General features: G+C 44.5%; 1 protein-coding gene across 1 annotated transcript in view; it reads left to right on the plus strand.

Moving 5' to 3' along the window:
* nfatc1 (nuclear factor of activated T cells 1) overlaps positions 1–16,602 on the plus strand; it is a 48,935-nt gene extending 32,333 nt beyond the window's left edge. The window contains exons 9-10 of the mRNA XM_083925013.1: positions 4,305–4,934; positions 15,857–16,602. Coding sequence (XP_083781139.1) covers positions 4,305–4,934; positions 15,857–15,912 — 686 coding nt within the window. The 3' untranslated portion in view covers positions 15,913–16,602. The remainder of the gene's footprint in view (positions 1–4,304; positions 4,935–15,856) is intronic.
* Positions 16,603–20,160: the final 3,558 nt, after the last annotated feature.

Consider the following 20,160-nt stretch of genomic DNA (forward strand, 5'->3'; position numbering starts at 1 on the left):
CTTGGCTCTGTTTTCATGCTTTAGAAAATCTAGCCTATGACTGGAAACTTTAGCCAAACATAGGTCATTTCAGAGTGATGGTGTTCCTGTTGGTTGTACTGCAATTGCACATGCAGGTACGCATCCCTTCAGATGCCGAAAGCCTGATTCAACCAGAAATCCTGCAGAAAATGTTGCTGTTCCAACAACCGCCTACACTGCAAAGCACCTCAGAACAAGGTAGATAGTGTCATCAAAAGAGAGTCTGACAATAAACGCAATAATGCGCGCAATATTGCCAAAGAGATTTAGAGAGCGAGAGAAAAACTTGCTAACAGTTTAGCTTCCCGCTAACTGTAGCCACAGGCACACAGCTGCAGTTAATTCAAGATCATGTTTATGTAGCGAGCTAGAATCACGGCGTGTCTTCTCAAAGAGCTTTACTAAGAAAACAGGACGGGGATTATCATAGAACTGCTGCTATTTAACGGCGTCTGGATCCCAGTCATGATCAGGACGAGTGTAAGACTAGTACTCGTACAGGTAACTGTATGAAAAGAGGGGATCTATAGCTGCGGTTGCGACTTGACAAGCAAGACCATCTCTGCGGCCGTCTCCATCTCTTCTTCAGAGGACGCACTGAGGCAAGTGAGGAAGAATTTAATATTGCCAAATGCTGCCATCCATCGAGCTTCTCCGCCAGGCGTCCTGTTGGCCAGAGTGCAGGTGTTGGACGGTGAGCTGGGTGGCCTCCATGAACCGCTCGGTTTCCAGCAGGATGTTGGGAGCCGGGTGTCCTTTGGCTGGATCCTCGAGTGCCGGGCGAGTGTTTTTCTTCGGTCGACTTAATGACTCATGCAAGTTGAATGAGCGGCTGCGATTACATTTTACTGGAATTGCACCGTTCTCTTTCTGCTTAACTAACTTTTTGATGACATTGCACAATTCATTTTGAACTCCCGCTCGCTGTGATGTCACAAAGTGTGCACCTGATGAAGTTGGAAATCATTTAGATCATAGACTGTATAAAAAAATTGATGTAGCCTCTCAGTCGAGGTCCGTTCTCTGATGTGACGTTAGAGGGAGGAAGATACGTCCATCTGGGGAACGCATACTGGATTAGCCACATTAGCACCACCGCCCATGAGCTACGCTAGCAGTCTCGGGAGGTCAGTCTCTAGTAGAGTCAAATGCAGGGACTCCTGTGTCTCTAGTGTAGGTTACACCGGCTCCGGGAATCAGGTACAGGCAGCCAGCTTTTATGATATATGATTTAAACTGATATTCAACACAGCACCATGCCCATTGACTGTAAAAAACCGACCCTCATGGCCTGAATCCTCCCGGTGCTCCAGATTAGGGTCTAGTGCAAGTGTCATTGATAGCAGCTATACTGCAAGTCATGGTGCAAGTGCAGCTATTTAATGGTACAGTCGATCAGAAGAGCGAACCATCTTGTCACTTATGGAAACACCCCCACACGAATTACTGCAGTCGAGATTAAGTAGTTAGCATGCTAATCCTGACAACTGGCCTCCGAGGAGAAGTGAGGGCCGGCGGCTAGCTGTCACTCAAGAGGCCACGGCCCTAATTTTTCATCAACTTTAACCTCCAATTAAGTAAAAACTAGCCTGGCACAAAAACATTCACCCCCTCAGTGTTGTCATGGAGATATGACCTAAACATACAGACTATAATGTTTTTTTGTCCCAGGTCTTAAACAGGTTTAATGATGCTGTGTAAACGGACGGTTTAACATGAGGGTCAATGGGAAACTGCTCTGTTATGAAACCTGCCCCTAGTGGACATTCGGAGAACTGCAGTTTTTGGCACTTCCTGATTGGATCAACCAGGAAGTCGCTGTGGTGGGGGCTTGCTTTAGATACATATAGAGGGAGGTGTTCTGGTGTTAGGCAGTGGATCATGCATGATGCTGCACCAAACAGCCATTTGGGTGAAAATGAAAGACTTTTATAGACAAGTGTCCGTCATTACCTCTAAGCTGCCTTTCTCTGACTCTCACTCTGCTCTTTGCATTTTATGTCCCAGACTAATTAGAAACATTTTAGCCAGCATTTTTACATCTGAAGACGAGAACAAACAGTTTGTATTCCCTCTTGTCTGGTGGTTTGCTAGGGAGGAACAAAGCAACACTATTATTCCTTGTAAAAAAAAAAAAGAAAAAAGAAAGAAAATCTATAAAAACGGTTCTTTTCCGTACCTGTACACGCTGCAGTGACTGGACACACAAGGGCGGGGAGAGGGGCATGGGAAAAGCATGTTATTTGAATAGAGAACCTGTTGCCAAGCTTAATATAAACACTGACTGACCCACCAACTGAAATGTTAAAGCCACCGCTAATTGCGCTTCTGGGCTCGGGAGCGAAAATCCAGTGGGTGGTTCAAAGCTGTGATTCACCCCGGCTCTGCACGTGGGCGACGGAGCGCCCCACTGTGAAAGTGGAGCATTGTCCTCCGGACGCAGAGAGTGTAAGAGACGGGAGAGACCTGGGGACGACTAGTCTGCCCAGTGTCTCCTCCAGGCTGAGTCTGTAGAGGCGACGGGCCAAACGAGTGACGGTTTCAAGAAAAGGAGAAAGTCAAGGAAAGTTCAAAAGACATGGGCAGAATGAAAACCTGAGTATTTCCATTTTATGTCGCTTTACACTTCAATTCATCCGACAACTGTTACTTTACAGATTCAGAATAGTCATACAAAACGTTATCTACTGATAAATTAGGATGTTTTACTGCATTATAGATTAAAATACGCAGCAGTAAAAGTTAAAATGAGTGATGGACACATGAATGCATCAGTAAGTAAATTAATTATTGTATTAATTATTCTGTGTGATGGGAACTTTCCCTTTTTCTACGTTAAGTATGTTTTAATGTTAATACTTTTGTAGTTAATTCAGGACTTGCTTTGGTTTAAGTCAAATATCTGAATATTTCTTCCACCTGGTAAATCACAGATGGAAATAATAATTTTTTGTTGCATCAATGAAATGCAAATTTATATCAGGTTCTTTCCTATTTTCTTAAATCACGTCACTTCGACTGCTCACTGCATCGGCAGCAGGTGTTACAGCAGCTCGTACAAAAACATTTATTTTGGGACACACGGCGGATTTTTCACACTCCGGATGCGTCGGGGGCACGCTCCCTTTTTGTGGCAGCACAAACATTTACACTTCTTCTTCTTCTTCTTTGCACTTTCTGTACATCTGCCTATCCGCCACAGACACACTTCCTCCAAACGGGCTTGAAATAGGGGTGCATGTGCTATTTTAGTGCTGCGGTTGGTGTAACCATCTCATCGCAGTTCCTCTTTTACAGTTGTTGACTGTGGAGGCTTCAGTTAGGCATGACGCATCTTAGTTGCACTCACTTGAGTCTAATTAGCCACTTATTTAGCCCGGAACGCCCTGTAAAGTTAAAAATATCCTCTCCAGGAGATTTCCCAAAGCAAACAGAAACATGCAGATAAACAACTAAACAGTGAACCTCAGTAAAATATAAGAGTGAGAATCGCAGAAGGATGAATAACGTTTTTACTGCTTCAGTTTCAAGCACATGCTTCATATTATAATCAAAGCCAGCTTCACCGCAGAAGCAAAGACGAAATCGATCCAGTGGAGCGATGAAGCGTAGGGTCAGAGCAGTGCTGTCGTTTTCTTGTAACTGGACTGAAAACGCTTGTTATATAAGATTGATGTCGTGTCAGGAGCTGCGTTAGATTGACAGCTGCAGCTTTTTAAAAGCTCCAACATGTTTCCCTCTGGAATCTGGATCCGAGTCCAAGATCCCGCCATCGTTTGAATCCTGGTCCTCGCCTGAATAACCGCGGTCCTCAGACAGCCTCCATTTTGTCTCTTTCAGCTACATCTTGTGTTAAAAGAGCAACTTTTTCTCTTTGTCTCAACGAGAGAGCAGTAATTCATTTTGAATTGCAGAACCCCGCTGGTTATTAAGCCGCTCTTACAGCAGCGTATTTCATATTGCACATTTAGTGGATATTAGCACCAGAACAGGATCCAAACAAAATAGGCATTTTATTGTAGAAGCAGCTGGATGTTTCTCGTAGTGATGAGTCATCCCCTTTTTTCCTGCTTTTTGTTTTTTTCTACTTTGGTGAATATTTTCAGCAGGGTGGGAGAGCTCGGGCCCAGACACAGAGTCTCATTGATGAGAGTGTTTGTTTGGCAGCGTGTATCCTAGCCACAAACCCACTCGCTCACTAACACTTGCAGGAAAGCTGGACTGTGTGTTTCTGTTTACTCATTTAGCTTCTCTGTCTTCTGTTCCCCCTCCTCTCCGCTCAGTTCCAACAATAAAGACGGAGCCACACGACGACTACGACGCCCCTCTGGTCTGCGGCCAGCACGGCCCCGGCCTCTCCTTGCACCCAAAGCCATACTTCCCCCCTCAGGCCATGACCCCGATGATGCCCTCTGACATCAGGCCGTGCGTGGTGGGCGGGGCTTACTCTGTCAGCCAGCAAAGATTGGCAGCCAAGCCCTCCTCGCTACCCACCTCGTCCTCTCCGAGCACCAGCCCCAAGCTGCACGACCTGTCGCCTCCGCCCTTCTCCAAGTGCCTTTCTGCCGGCCCAGCAGTACAGCACCCGGGCCAACAGTCCCCGATCCCGCACGTCTCCATCATCCAGGAGACTCCCGGGCGCTACCCGCCGCCGAGCCTCTACCCGCCCAGCAGCTCCTCCTCCTCCTCCCCGACCTCTCAGCCCTCCACTCCGACTGACGGCCCTTTCTCTCCGGCCCTCTGCATGACACCAGCCCAGCCCATCAGCGGCAGCAGCAGCCCAGGAGCTCAGCAGCACCCCAAGGTGCCAGAAAGGGGGCGGGGCTCTCTACAGGAGGACGGCAGCCCCCCGACGCTGTCTGTCAGCATCAAACAAGAACCACAGGAGCTGGACCAGATGTACCTTGATGATGGTGAGTGAAAAAGCTCTCTTTATCCCTGAGAATGATTCTTAACTTTCTAACCCAGTGCATGGAAACAATTATAAAGCGAACGACTCGTCCAACCCCCTAATTAACTGAACAAAAAGGCTTTTATTGCCCTCCAGCATTAAATTATAGTAATATATCCACAGGTGCTGACAATATTTCTGATCCATATCATGCAGTATGATGACTCACTGATCACTTCGCCAGGAGCAGAGACTTTTGGTCTTTAAAACTCTCCTCACCCATTGTGAAGAAATGAGGAGCTAGAGCCAGCAGTTAGCTTAGCTTAGCATACAGACTGGAAACAGGAGGAAACAGCTAGCCAGCCTCCGTCCAAAGATTAGAGAATCAGGCGTAACACATTATGTCTCGTTTGTTTAATCTGTACAAACTCAAAGTGTAAAAACAGCAGGTCTACATTGAGCTGTGTGCTGGACAATTACGTGTCCACAGGGGCATTTTTGGACGAAAGGGGTCGCCCCGCTTCCCAGCATCGGATGCGTTGCGAGTCTGCCACTATAGCAGTTATCAGTTCAGCCTCAATGAGTTCTGACTAAGACAGAAAACAGGCTGCAACAGCAACGCCTGACTGTCTGCTCCCGGATTAAAAACTGGACCAACATTGCGGCTCATTTGTAAACGTTCTCTATATTAAGGAAATACTCGGAGCTAACTAGCTAAACCTGGCTTCTTTTTGGATCGACAATGGTTAATTTAAAAGATTTTCAGGAGTTTCAAAGGGAAGCGAGTCGCCCTGGACGCCCCTGATTTGCTTGAAGTAATCCAGAACTTTATGCAAATGAGAAACGGCCAACGCCCCATCTCCTGAAACTCACTGCAGCGCTACCATTTTGTATAATGAGCAGGCCGCCAGGAAGTGCGCCGGACTTTGAAACCTATTTGACATAATAGCCAAACTATGTATTTCAACTTCCCTGTCGGTCACATGTTGCCCTCTGGCCCAAACAGACTTTCTCCCATTGACTTACATGGCAAATGAAATGTCTTTAAATCTGTAAAATACATTTTTTAAGCATCTCAACCCTGTGAAATGTTTCGTACGAATATCAGAATTTAAACCATTTGCTCAGATAAGGTTTAGAAAGTCTAGAAGAGCTGCACGATTAAATAATTTAAGCCCCATTTAAGTTAGTTGGAGCGCTAAACTGGAAGTAGCCAGCCCGACCGGCGGACGTCTCCAGTGCGCCTGCTCTATCTGCCACATAACGCAGAAACAATGCCGATCATCCAGACATTTCCAGCTGCAGAAGTCAAACTGTTTCGGCTTCATACACTGAGCAGCTTTCAAAGGAATGAACGCAGCTCCGCCTCGAAGGCTGTATCAAGTTCTCTGTATGACAGTGAAAACGATGTAATACATTTAGTGGTGGTTAGCACCGTCGCCAAACAGCAAGAGGGTTCCTGGTTTGAATCCCGGCTGGAGCCCTTCTGTGTGAAGTTTGCATGTTCTCCCCGTGTCTCCGTGGGTTTACTGCGGGTTCTTCCTCCCACAGTCCAAAGATGTTCACGTGTTAGGTTAATTGATGACCCTAAATTGCCCGTAGGTGTGAATGTGAATGTAGATGGTTGCCTCTTTTTGTCTCTATGTGCCCTGTGATAGACTGGCGTCCTGTCTAGGGTGTACCCGCCTCACACCCTGTGACAGCTGGGATCGGCCCGCCGTGAACCCCGTTTGGGACAAACAGTTGAAGATGATGGATGGTGGAGGCTCAGAAAAACTTTTATTTGTTCTTATTTAAGTTTTATCATAACAGACTTCAGCGGGGGCATAGCATGTTTACTCGTCTATGTTGTGAAGCCATGATGAGTGGAGCTTTATCACTGCCTTTGGGAGGCCTACTTTACTTGATTAAAGGCTGTCGAACCTCGTGTTTTTTAATAACTCTTTAAAAATTCTCTCTTTTTTGTGGCGCTCCTTTCCATTGCTCTCAGCTTTCTTCGCCGCCTGACGTCTGAGGTAGTTGGATCAAAGAAACCTGGTGGTCTCGTATTTGATGTATTTGGCTGTAAACCCCTGAATGAGACAAGCCTGCCTGAAGCTCGCTGATATAATGAATACAGTTTTTGCGACCTGCTTTATTTATCTCAGTGAGAGCAGCTTTTTAGGAGCACACAACTTTATGATCTCACCGCTCAGGCCCTCTGCGCTCACCGCTAAGGTTCGGGGGCTGCGTGCTCTGCGCCGCAGTGATTTGAAATAAATTGGATAAATGATCTTCCTCGGGGGAAGAAGAAACAGTCCCTTGCTGTGTGGGGAAAGGAGAGTGCAGTAGATGAAGCAACACTAAACAGCAGCTATCAACGGACGCTTTGATCCTTCACCAGAGCCCCTGCTGAATCGTTTGGCCGAGCTTCCTGGCGATCAAGTGTGTTGTTGCGCCGCAGACTGCAGGACTCAGACTGCTCCCATGCCACTTCCTCTGAACAGTCTGGGTAAATACATTAACACTTGTTAGCCCTGTCTGAGGGGATATTTGTCTGGCTCGAGGTAAAGATTGCCTCGGTAATTATACTCTTAACTGGTGCTTGTGATTTTTCAGTTCAAACCAGGTGTAGTTAAAAAGTATTAAAGTACGCAACCATAACCATAATGGATATTTCTGAGGAGCTGGGGCCCCTCTTACACTTGTTTTCATTGGCAAATTGAAGAAAATTATAGTCAGAATTCCAAACTTAATGTGGCTTCTCACGTCATTAAACCCTTTGGCAGAGTTTGATACGACGTTTGTTGCTTTATAGCTTCGCTCAGGTGCGGCGTTACTGTAGTCTCGTGTCAGCCGCGCTCATTAAAACTCCCAATATTTGAGTCTTTTAGGAAGCCGAGACACTGAGAGGTATTCAATGAAAACAGGATCGTGTTTACGAGCTGTAATTTAGTGTATCGTTATCTGCACGTTATTGTCAGAAGTCCAGATCGATCATTTTATGTCGTGCAATTTCATTTCAGAACAATTCGACGCAGGTAAATTAAAACGCATGATTGTGTGACCACTTACGGTGTCAAGTAGCCACAGTCCACTTCACTTCTAAGTGAGAGTGACACAGTCAGGTGTGTTTGAACACTGTCGCTGCCCTTTTGTGTGTAATCAGAGCTGATATCTCTTTCCTGTTTGTGCAGCCCAGTCTCCTATTAATTACAGTCCCCTTTCTGTTACATATTATTTTCACACCGTCCCCCTGAGAGGTCACACACATGTCTGCTCATGGAAAGTCTGAATCATGTTGTCTGGCCTCGAGCCGGAGGTATAGGCTGCAGGGTGCACTCTGAACTCCACCGCTGCTGAGGCTCGGGGAGATGGAGGCCGGCCACGCTGCCATAAAACCCGCTGACTGGAGAGGTTTGCATGCTTCCCTTTGGCTCAGGGAGAGTCTGGAGAGAGGCGGCCAAAGCCATACGTTATACTGCACAGTAGTGTGCCGAGGACTTTTGTGAGCGGTGAGGTAACACTAGCAAAACATGTGCATTCTGAAGTCAGATCTGAGCCAAGAAGCATTACGAAAGGCTTTTTTATGGTGTGCTGTGGCCTTGTTAGATGTCAGGACGGTACGATTGATGAGCAGAGACTTTAGATGATCATACGAAAATAGTTTGAGGTTGAATTTGTGAGAAGGACCTGAATAAAGAGTAAAACTCGCTCGCTTCTTCAGATTGTTGCTTGTAAAAAGAAGCAGCATTATGAGCTATTTATAATTTACTGTGTGCGTAGCAAAGTACCTGTAGAGAAAATCTTCCTCCCCAACCGGTGCAGACAGATGTGCGTCCTCCACAGAGCTGGGTCTGTCTGACGTTCCTGTCTGTTATAGTGAAGGTTTTTGTTGCCACTGTACTCTACGGGGGAATTGTTGGGTCTATATCAATCATAAATAAGGTGTGGTCTATGCCTACTCTGTAAAGTGCTGGTCACTGGCAGCCCCCTCGCTCTAACATCTCTCCTTAATTGCATGTATAGGTCCTGTCTGTGCATGTGTGTGTATTTCGGGCCTGTGTGTGTAACATGATTAATAATAAGAGTGAAAAAATTCAATTTCCCGTGCGGGATAAATAAAGTAAATCTTCTTCTTCGTCTTCTTCTTCATTGGACAATGGGCGACACGGTGGCCTGGTGGTTAGCACTGCCTCACAGTGAGAGGGTTCCTGGTTTGAATCCCGTCTGGGGCCCTTCTGTGTGGAGTTTGCATGTTCTCCCCGTGTCTGCGTGGGTTTTCTCCGGGTTCTCCGGTTTCCTCCCACAGTCCAAAGACGTGCTCGTGTTCAGTTAATTGATGACTCTAAATCACCCGTAGGTGTGAATGGTTGTCTGTCTCTGTTCGTCTCTATGTGTCCTGTGATAGACTGGCGTCCTGTCCAGGGTGGACCCAGCCACACGCCTGAAGTCAGCTGGGATCGGCTCCAGCCCCCCGCGACCCCAACAGGGACAAGAGGTTGCAGATTAATGAATGAATGAATGAAAAAAAAAGGAATGAATGGCCGACAATGGGAAATATTGTGCTTATAATAATGTTAAATATTCTTTAATAAAGTTATTTGTTTAGAAAAACAAGCCTTCTGAGGACCTTTGCATAGAAAAAGGTTGACTTTCATTAAATTGGCCACCATAACCACCACACCATGATGTCAACAACAAACACTTTCATAAATGTCCTTTATTACAGGATCGTTTGAGGTTTCCCTGTTTATGAAAGAACATTTTCATTCTGATGATGTTTCTCTGAAGCCTCCTCACGATCTATTATCCTATTTTCTTACAACGTTTCCAAACGGCTATCGTCCGCACACATTTTCTCTTTAAATACCTGGGTTTAAAAAACAAAATGTTGGCAGAATGTGTGGTGAACTACAGAACCGCTCTGTGGGACCGACTTGCAGTAACCCAGTAGGAGCCTCATTACGCGGGCCAAGAACATCTCGTGGCTTGTGGCCTGGACTTGACGTGGCAGTAAACGGGGGAGTTTGCGGTGTTTGCTCTCATTGTCTCGGCTCTGGTCCCTCTGCTGATGCATTCGCAGCGATCAGAGAGATTGTTGAATATTTCTGCGCCTCATCGGTTCCTCTGCAGTATTGTGTCGACACAGGCCGGATCACGTTCGACGCGCTTTAGGCCCTTAATGAGGCAAACAGTGCGTCCTGCTAATTGTTCAGGAGTTCCGCGTTCGTCTGGGGTTTCCTGGTCCGGGAGCCGGTCTGTATCAGTCCGCTCCAGCTGCTGTGGACCTCCACGGGACAGGAAACCAGTTCCTGGATTACTTCATATCAAACCGCACCATCTTTGTCGTGGAGTAACTGCACAGTGTGAGACACATTAACTCCATAACTGTATCAAAGGTACCATTTCATGCACATGCAACAAAACATAGACAAGAATTATGCTTTCAGAATTTGCATTGTATTGGGATATGCTCAGCAGTGTTGATTTGAGAATCCACAGAAAAAAACAAACAGAAGTTACACACCTTATACCTAGCGTTAACGTATAAACTCTCAAGATGAGATATAATAACCCCCTGACTGGGGACACAGAATGGTTCAGCCATTAGTTTAATTTACTTAACTCATTGGGACGCCGTCTAAGGCTTAAAAAAAGAGCTTACACATATTTTATGATGATGGTGTAATATTACACATTAATCTACCAGCAGCATATAAAGTCATTAAAATGAGCTCCACCTTTAACCTGCAACATTAAAAGGATGAATACATCAATGCATGAATAGTTATTATCCAATAATGTGATAAATCTGATTCTGAAATGGGTCATTCTGCATAATGAGTATATATAGAATAAGTATATATATTTGTCTGTGCGACTGTGGCTCAGTGACAGAGTGGATCGTCCTCCATTCGAGAGATTGGCGGATCGATCCCCACCTCCCCTGGTCCACATGTCAAAGTGTCCTTGGGAAAGACACTGAACCCTGAATTGCTCCCCGTGCTGCTCATGGGTGTGTGAATGTGGTGTGAATGGTTAGATTAGATTAGATGGTCTGTAGATGTCCAGTGTGACAAACACTGTAAAAGCGCCTTGAGTAGTCAGAAGACGAGAAAGGCGCTTTATAAGTACAAGTCCATTTACCATATATTTCATGCTAATACTGCAAAAATAATTAAGTAACATATCTGAGAACATAACAACTGAAGTCCATCTGATGAAACACTTGATGATATGATGGAAACCTCTCAAACAGCCTCTCTTTCTTAACTGCATTAATTACATTTATCCTCAATTTCTTTATATTTTAGCACAACAAAAGTGATCATACAGTGACTTAATATCCTCGTAAGAGCCTGCACACTGTAAAAAGAAGCCATTTTGTCTTTTAAATGTTTAATCCCAGCCTCAGCGTCGACTGTCCCGCTCAGCCGAGCTCGTCTGAAGCGTCTCTATTGCTCGAGCGTCTCTCGAGCAGATCGATGTGACCGGAGAACACATGACACAGATGTCACACTGGTGCTGGGGCTATTTTTAGGGACTTTGTTGTAAACACACTTAGAGATCAATAGATTGACTTTTTTTTTTTTTTCAATTAGATCCTCCACAGCAAATGTGACGCCGTAATGAAAAGTGGGCCATGGCAACGGACACGTAAACAGTCAATGTTGTGGCCTCAGTGGGGCAAAAGATCAACGTTTTACTGCCTGCTTTTCCTTTTTTACGTCAGTATAAACGACTGAACTCAGTCTTTGTATTCTTTTATTAGTACCTGAGCATATGGTGCATCGTGACGCGTCAAAGAAAAATACCTGAGCGCCATAATTCATCTTTTTTTGATCGTTACCGGACATGTGACGGCATGATGTGGAGGTCTGACGGCGTCCTGAATTTACAGCCCTTCTCAATGTGTGCGCTTACAAGTCGCTGTAAAAACGTCCCCTTGAGGGTTTTTCTGAACTCAAAGCTTATATCCTTCCACCTCCAGATACGCAGAAGGTCAAAGCCAGATCAAATAGAAGAGAGGAGGTCAGTCAGTTCAGTCTGGGCCGGGAAGAGCACACATGGCAGCGGAACGACACGCTGTAGGAGGGTGGAGATGAGGTTAGAGTGTTTATTTCTTCTGGTTCACTTGTGTCTATTTGGTGATATTGGTCATGCTCTCACGTTCACATGGCTGCTGGCTGCACGCTGTCCTGATGATGAGCTACGTCAGAGCATCTTGCATTACTGAAAACACAGAAATGTTAACCATTCTCATCCTGATGAAAGTGAGAGATTAGGTTTAACCTCGGGTCTCTGCGCTGTAACACAGTAAACAGTGGTTCACAAGCTTTTAGTGCTTGTGACTCGTTAATGTGGAGCAAAGTCTTCGCCACAGGCTGCATGTCTAGTTGAAGCTTTTTTATCTTCAGAATTTGAATAATTGAAGTAAAACTATGCAGAATTATAGTTTCCGGCATCCTCCCACAGTCCAAACACATGCTCCTGTTGATGACTCTAAGTTGCCCGTAGGTGTGAATGGTTGTCTGTCTCTGTTCGTCTCTATGTGTCCTGTGATAGACCGGCGTCCTGTCCAGGGTGGACCCCGCCTCACGCCCGATGTCAGCTGGGATCGGCTCCAGCCCCCCGTGACCCCGACAGGGACAAGCGGTTGTAGATGGATTAATGAATGAATGACCCCTTAGATTAATTTTGTGAAACCTTGTGGGGGGAACCTCTGCTCTATGGGTTTGCCCATTTTTTGGGATAAAAAACACAGCTAAAGTAAAAGTCCGAACCAGGGACATTGCATGTTTTTTAAAACACAAATGCAAAGAGCAGACCAAGTTTATAGGGTTGATTTTTCTACCTTCTGTTTCAGAACACAAGCGAAATCAACTTGCAGAGACTTGAAATTGGTTTCAGATTGTTCATTCATCACAATTATCTTGCACAATTATCAACTTGCTGCTTTTATTTATTGTACGTTGGGTAAACTATTCTCAGATATAGTAGAAGCGTCCCTGAATGCACCATCATTGGGTCTTTAATCCGTGCTCACAGAAGCATTACCACCAAAAACACAAAGGTGCATTCGGTGGAATTTAAACTGTATTGGAAATAATGGGGGCCGCCTGCAAGGTAGAGCAGCAATATAAAAACTTTTACATGATGCATAATAATGTAGTTAGTGGGATAAAACATGCATGGTCCTTTTAAAGAGGTAGTCTGGTGATTAAATGGTGCGCCTTAGAAAAGTTAGGGGCCTCACAAGAGACAGATTTTTAAAAAGTGGCCTAAATTGAAGCAGCAGAGGGCGGGATATTTTGACTTTTATGGAGCTTTTCCACTGCACGGTCTGACTCCGCTCGACTTGACTCGCTCTCTTTTGGTTTTACCTGGTCCACGTTACGGTTTTTTAGCACAACTGCGGTCGAGGTCCCAAGCGAGCTGAGCTGAGAGTTAAGTGTTTGTAGTGAGATTCAACTCATGGTGTTTTAAAAAGTGTTAATGTTGATGGAAACCAACACTTCCTGAAGTAGCTGCTCGGTAAATAAGATCTTTTAAATAAGAAAGCAACGGGGGACTTTTATTGTGAAGATTTTAAAGGAAATTAAAGGTTTTTATCCGTCGTTTTTACCGCTTCTAAATAGCAACAGCAGACGTTGTGACGACTGTAGTAATTTCCAGCATTCGGGTACATTTTATGATACTAGAAATAAGGTTATTATCTAGTGACAGACCTCCGTGTCCACACTTTTGCCAGACAACTGCGGCACACGGAGCTCTAGGCAGCCGGTGCAAAAACAAGAACAAGACAACACCAACAGTATAAAAGTAACATCCGTACGACAAGGTTCACTCTCAGTCATTTTTGTAAAATGAGAACTACTTGTATGATGTTCACAGATACAAAACGGGCAAAAAGTCCCTAATATGTGTGTCAATACCCCAAATTTGCAGCACTTCCTGTATATCCAACACTACACATTCAGGGTTATTCACTCAGAAATCTCCATCAACAACCACAGAAGACATTAAATGTTGTTTAAAATTGGTGGAACGCCCCTTTAAGAATAAACCTTTGCACATGAATCAATTCAATTCAATTAAAAAAACTTTATTTGTCCCCGGGGGGCAATCCAGGGCACACAGAGCAGCAAAATAACGACAGTGCAACTCTACAAAAACATTTTAACCTAACAACAAGAATAAAGTGTAAGAGTAGAAGAAGTGTCAGGATGTTAGTGTGTTAGTACAGGTTAGATACAGAGAACATCGTCGGCGTGAGATGTAGAAAGAATGATGAGTGTATCCTTTCTTTGGCCCTCTAAGTCCAGAGGAAATGATCTCAGTACACCTGAATATAAACGTCACCGCTGTCTTGACAAGTATCTTCCCCGCTGCCAAGTTCTCCTCAGAGACGCGCTGCTGTGAATCTCTCCCTGTCTCCGTGGTCACATAACAGGTCCAATACGCGCGTGTGTTTTCTGTGACACGCTCATGTGAGATCGCTGATGTACACCACTTATCAGACCTCTCGAGAGATCTTCCTGTCGCTGTATTAATAGCAGTCAATCACGGAGCCAACGCATTAACTTGTCTGGACGAGTGCAAGGTGTCGCTCCGCTGCTTGATTTGTTGTTTTGCACCCACACTTTCAGTTTGTTATTTTGAGACCCTCCGTCCTGACTTGGTTTTTCACTCCCTTAAACTAAAGATGACACATCTGTATTGTTTTCTTTATTCTCACCATGGCAGCCTCCTCCACACACGTACGCCCCGTCATGTTGTTCATGATAGGAAGTGAGTTGTATTTGTGGGAGGAAGCTGCTGTGCCAGTGCTGGGTCACCGAGGGAAAGGCCGCCCTGCTGCCTGCTGAAAATAAACATTTAAAAAAAAAGAAAATAGGAATTCAATTGTGTGTGTATGTGTGTGTGTATGTGTGTGTGTGTGTGTGGGGGGGGGGGATCTCAGGTTTTCAAAGCTGCTTTTTCCAGCGTCAGAGGGAATTCCCCCCTCGGCCCGCCCGCTCGGTTTCTCAGGGAGGTCGGATCCGACCAGGGGTGCTCCCCTTTCCCCTCTCACATATTTCCCTCCCTGTGAGAGCTGAGAAAAAGGGGCCCGGTCCTGAACCTGGAGGCCTGATTAGAAAAGTGAAAAGCTGATTAGAGAGGGATGAACTGTGGAGACCATCCCTTCAGAGTAATAAATGAGCTCACAGATAAGAACAGTGAAAACCAGTGAGAAATGTACCCGTCTCGATCCCCTTGAGTGAGGAAAACAAACGAGTGATTTCTCCTTCTCTCTCTCTTATCGTCGCATTGATATCTGTATATTTTTCCTGGTTAAGCTTCAGTCGGCCTGCTCAGTTGCTCTTGGATCGTCGCCGCCCCCCCCTCTGTCAGCCAAAGAACACAGCTGATTAACGGATAAACAAGTGCACCTGGATGGTTCAGACAGCAGGAGGTTGCATCATCTCTCCTGATAAAAGAGATATGAAGTGATTCTATTAGGCTGACTCAGAGGAAATAACAGGTCCTACGGAGCGCAGAGAGACGTAGTCACGGTTGCTGAAAATGGATCTTTAAAGCTGCACTGAAATACATCTCTAAGAAAAAGAAGAAGAAGAAGAAGAAGAAGAATTACTTTATTTATCCCGCAACGGGGAAATTGAATTTTTTCACTCTTATTATTAATCATGTTACACACACAGGCCCGAAATACACACATGCACAGACAGGACCTATACATGCAATTAAGGAGAGATGTTAGAGCGAGGGGGCTGCAAGTGACCGGTGCCCCGAGCAGTTGGGGGTTCGGTGCCTTGCTCAACAGCACCTCGGCAGTGCCCAGGAGATGAACTGGCACCTATAACCGCATTATACTGTACATGTACACTCGTGAAGTGGTGACGTGACTCCTTGAGGTCATAAATCCTGACCCTCCTCTTCTCTCTCTCTCTTTCTCTGCAGTCAACGAGATCATCAGGAACGACCTGTCGAGCATCTCCGTCCACAGCCACGCGTAGTTTCCTGTCACCCAACCAAACTGACGCGTGGACGCAAAACTAAAGGGAAACACCAAAAACGAGATATTGACATTGTGCTTTTCATGCTCGGACTACAGCGTGCAAGAAGCAGCAAAAGGAAATGCTAAAGAGAACAAATGTAAATGTATTGTCCAGACGACAGGGGTCCAACATGTGCCTTGTTTTTTCATATATAACGTCGTTACGCAAAATGTATCTGAATATGACATGACTGACTTTTTTAAAGACGTGTAAATTGAGTATGTAGCAACCGAACCTGCCGACCCCGCGACACAGTATGCTTTTAGAGGACCAAATGATGTTTTGTATGTCTTTTTTTTGCTGCAGTTTGTAAATGATTCAGTGCCTATGAGTTATGTGATTTGTATATACAGTATCTGTAGTGCTTCGGTTTGCATATCTGGCTTTACAGACAGATGGTTTCACAGAAAAGTGCCTTTTTGACTGGAAACGTGTTCAAATTCAAAGTTTTAAGGATTCACAAAGCGAGATAGTGTCACTTTTGCTAAATGGTGGCAACAAATGGTGACAACGGGGTTACGTTAAATGCTAAAATACAGTGTAACTGTCGCACAAATAGAGAGTTATTACAACCAGCAAAAGCTACGGGTCATACCAAGCTACAATACCTGGAGTGAAATGAATTCAATTAAAGGTATGTTTTATTTCTCATTCGTTCAAATTTCATTTACAAAGGAAGAACGTGTTATTTCTTCTTTCAAAAGTTGCATAGTCTCCCTTTAAAGCATTTTAGCTTAGCATTTGTTTGGACACATTAAGTTAATGATTAAAGTCGAATACCTATGCTGTATTCACGAACAACAATAAGCACTTAACCACTAAACCCGTGGTTTTACTTGGAGCTTGTTCCAGTGAGGCCACAAATCACTGTTGATTGACGTCACAATGAAAATGGCTTTCCAGATGTTAAATTACCTAAACTTCATATAGAGTTCTTATGTATTTATGCAAATACAGTCAGTAGGCAACTTTCTTTAAGGAGGGGGGGTCGCAATAACAAGTCCATCTGCTACTTCAGCACCGTGGACAGCGCCGTGGATTTATTAATACACAAAAACCCGTTTCGTGTATTGTACGTAATTACGTAAATACGTAGGTAATGCACAAACATGTGTGTACTCCACGATTTAAAATGAGGTGCCGTAGTATTAGACTGCTAATTTCTGCATAGGAAGCCAGGTGAGGGTGGTGGCTGGGTCCCAACTAATTAACGTAAACCTAAACACGACCTGTTCTCTAATGCTAACCAAGTCGTTTTGATGCCTGACCCTAACCGTCATCTTTTGTTACATAAGGTAAGTCACCTTGTGTTTCCTAAACATAGCTGGACGTAACCGTTGCAATCCACATCTAGTCTCCATTTACGGCATTAAACAGAACGTCATATTTCGTAGGATATATGCATTTTTGTGCATTACTTTTCGTACAATATCCTACGAACTTGTTGTCAGCGGTGTTGCGGGTCTGAGGAGGGTCTTATTGTCGAGCCGTGCACTTCCAGGATGTCATTACAACAGGGGTGGGGGCCCACACATGCCGCGTATAGGAGTGTGTACATGCCGATTCAAATCTGCTGCTCTGGCTGAAATCAGTATGAACCAACGATGCGTCGTCATCCCCACCTAGCTGACCACAAGACGCACGAAACAGGTTTCAGGTTACGGCTTTTTCAGAGCCTTGGTCGGGGCCATAGACTCTAACTGTCACAAACCTCGGTCAGATAAAGGGTCAACGGGTCACGCGGGCTAGATAAACGTATTCATCTAATTAAAATATCTGCCCCTGCACCCCCTCTGCTACACGGGGGTGGCAGGTTAACAAGCACCATGCATTGTGGTCATTTTTCTAGTAGGGAAGAGGGCATCGCCTCTCACATCGCCGACCGCACACAGTACAAAAAATATGTGTAGTCACAGAATAATGGGTGATTTTGTGCATCTGTGCATACTGACTTGAAATTAACACACATTTTGGAGTAAAGCGCTGCCTGCAGGGATACTGCTTTGACTTTTATCAAAGAGGAAATCATCTCAGTTTTGTTTTTTACTCGCTTGACTTTTCCCTGGAAGCTATGCAACACGTCGGCGGTCTCGCCACAAATGTAACGTGATCCAAAGAATACTTAACAGCAGCGAGCAGCAATACAAATATATGAATTAAATTTAATGTTTGTCTTTGTTTGTTTTTGTAATTTCATATTTATTCTCTTAGCATGTGCTCTGTTTAATCCTGTTCATCGTACCGCCTCTTTTACACGGTTACCTACGTACTGGGGTTTATCTACTCATTTGTTTGTGCTCCTATAGTCAAACTGAACAGTTTTATATGTATTTATGAGTCTTAATCCTTGTAACTGAAGCCATACTGGAGCGTTTACTGAGGAGGTTATTGTTAATCTACATCTCATAATTCTGCTTTGTGACCTACTTTGTGTATTTGTCAATAAATAAGCCTTCATCTCTTTCATCTGAATGATCTCACTGTAGAGAGGACGTGAAGTCGATCAATATATACTTTTCAGGTTGGATTAATACGGACAACAACAACAATAATAACAGACTTTAACTGTTTAAGTTCCTGTGCCTCATATACATTAATATATGTCATTGAGGACCAGTTGCTTTCCGTGTTTATCTGAGCGGGAGTGTAGTAATCTCCATCTCCAGGCGTAGTTACAGCTGCACTGGGACCAAACTGGTGGTTTTGCATGTTACACATCACATACAGATCTATATTTGAGTGTCAGCGTATGGACTTTCTTGTTGTACAGAAATAAATGGAAACCAAACCCTGAATGAAGCAGTAAAACACGTCACAAAATGTGCACTGCGTAGCATGCTTTTTACAGTTTAACTGAATAATATAGTTATTCACACACATAAAACATGTGTCTTATACAAGAGTACGTGATTCTCAAGTTCACCAGACTACAAAGCTATTGTTCATTCATTCATTCATCCATCTTCAACCGCTTGTCCCTGTCGGGGTCGCGGGGGGCTGGAGCCGATCCCAGCTGACATCGGGCTCATATCAAACAAAAAGGACACGAGAAAGAAGCAGCTACAGTCTTTAGACAGAGACAAGAATCTCTAAAATACAACATGCAGCACTGAAAGTAAAGAAGTAGAAGTTTTTGTTCTAATGTCATTATTTCTTTCTTTTAATATTGAAAAAAACTCCCATATAAAACAGTTTTATGGTGAAATTTGAAGGTCAAACCCCTCTGACGCATGCTTCTAGCACTGACAGTAAAGAACTTGCATTTGATCTGTTTCAATCAACCAAACTTCAGCAAAAAGAGAGAAAGCTGATTCGTTTTTCATGCAAATGAGTGTGATCATACTTTCGCTTTAACGCAGAAATCAACCTCACATCCATGCATGCAGGCACACACACATGCATAAACACAGACGGACATGAAGTCGAGTCTTTAGTTGAGGCAGTTTAAGCACATGGGGGTGACGTCACACACGTGTAACACTGAACATTATTAACATTTAATATTTAAACTGAAAACATAACATGCGTTGAAAGGAGCCAGTTGAGGTGGTTCAGGATCATCTGGTAAGGATGAACCCTGGGCGCCTCCCTAGGGAGGTGTTCCAGGCACGTCCAGCTGGGAGGAGGCCTCGGGGAAGACCCAGGACCAGGAGGAGAGATTATATCTCCACACTGGCCTGGGAACGCCTCGGGATCCCCCAGTTAGAGCTGGTTAATGTGGCCCGGGAAAGGGAAGTTTGGGGTCCCCTGCTAAAGCTGCTGCCCCCACGACCCGACCCCGGATAAGAGGATGAAGATGAGATGAGAGATGAACACAGACACGTCATTCAAGTCACCACGTTTCAATTGAAATCAGTCTTTGTCGACCTCAGTCGAGGTCGAGTCTCATGTCATTCATCTTCTGTCGAGTCACAGTGACTCCAGCGTGCGTCGTGTATAAACACAAAGACCTCCACATGGACCGGAAACGAAATCATGCACATAAACACACAGTATATTCCCACTAATTAGGGAACAGACACGTATGCGACACATGTTCAATGATTTTATGTAAATATTGTTATTTTTAAATGGTCTTTGATATGTCACATATATGAGCGTGTCCCTATTTATTATGTGCTCAATGTAACGTGGTAACAATGATATATTATGATCAGAAAAGCCTGGGAAAGCAAATTAGCCTTGGCTGAAACTCTATACAACACA

The sequence above is a fragment of the Echiichthys vipera genome (genome assembly GCF_963691815.1).
Source record: "Echiichthys vipera genome assembly, chromosome: 13".
Classification (NCBI taxonomy): Eukaryota; Metazoa; Chordata; class Actinopteri; order Perciformes; family Trachinidae; genus Echiichthys; species Echiichthys vipera.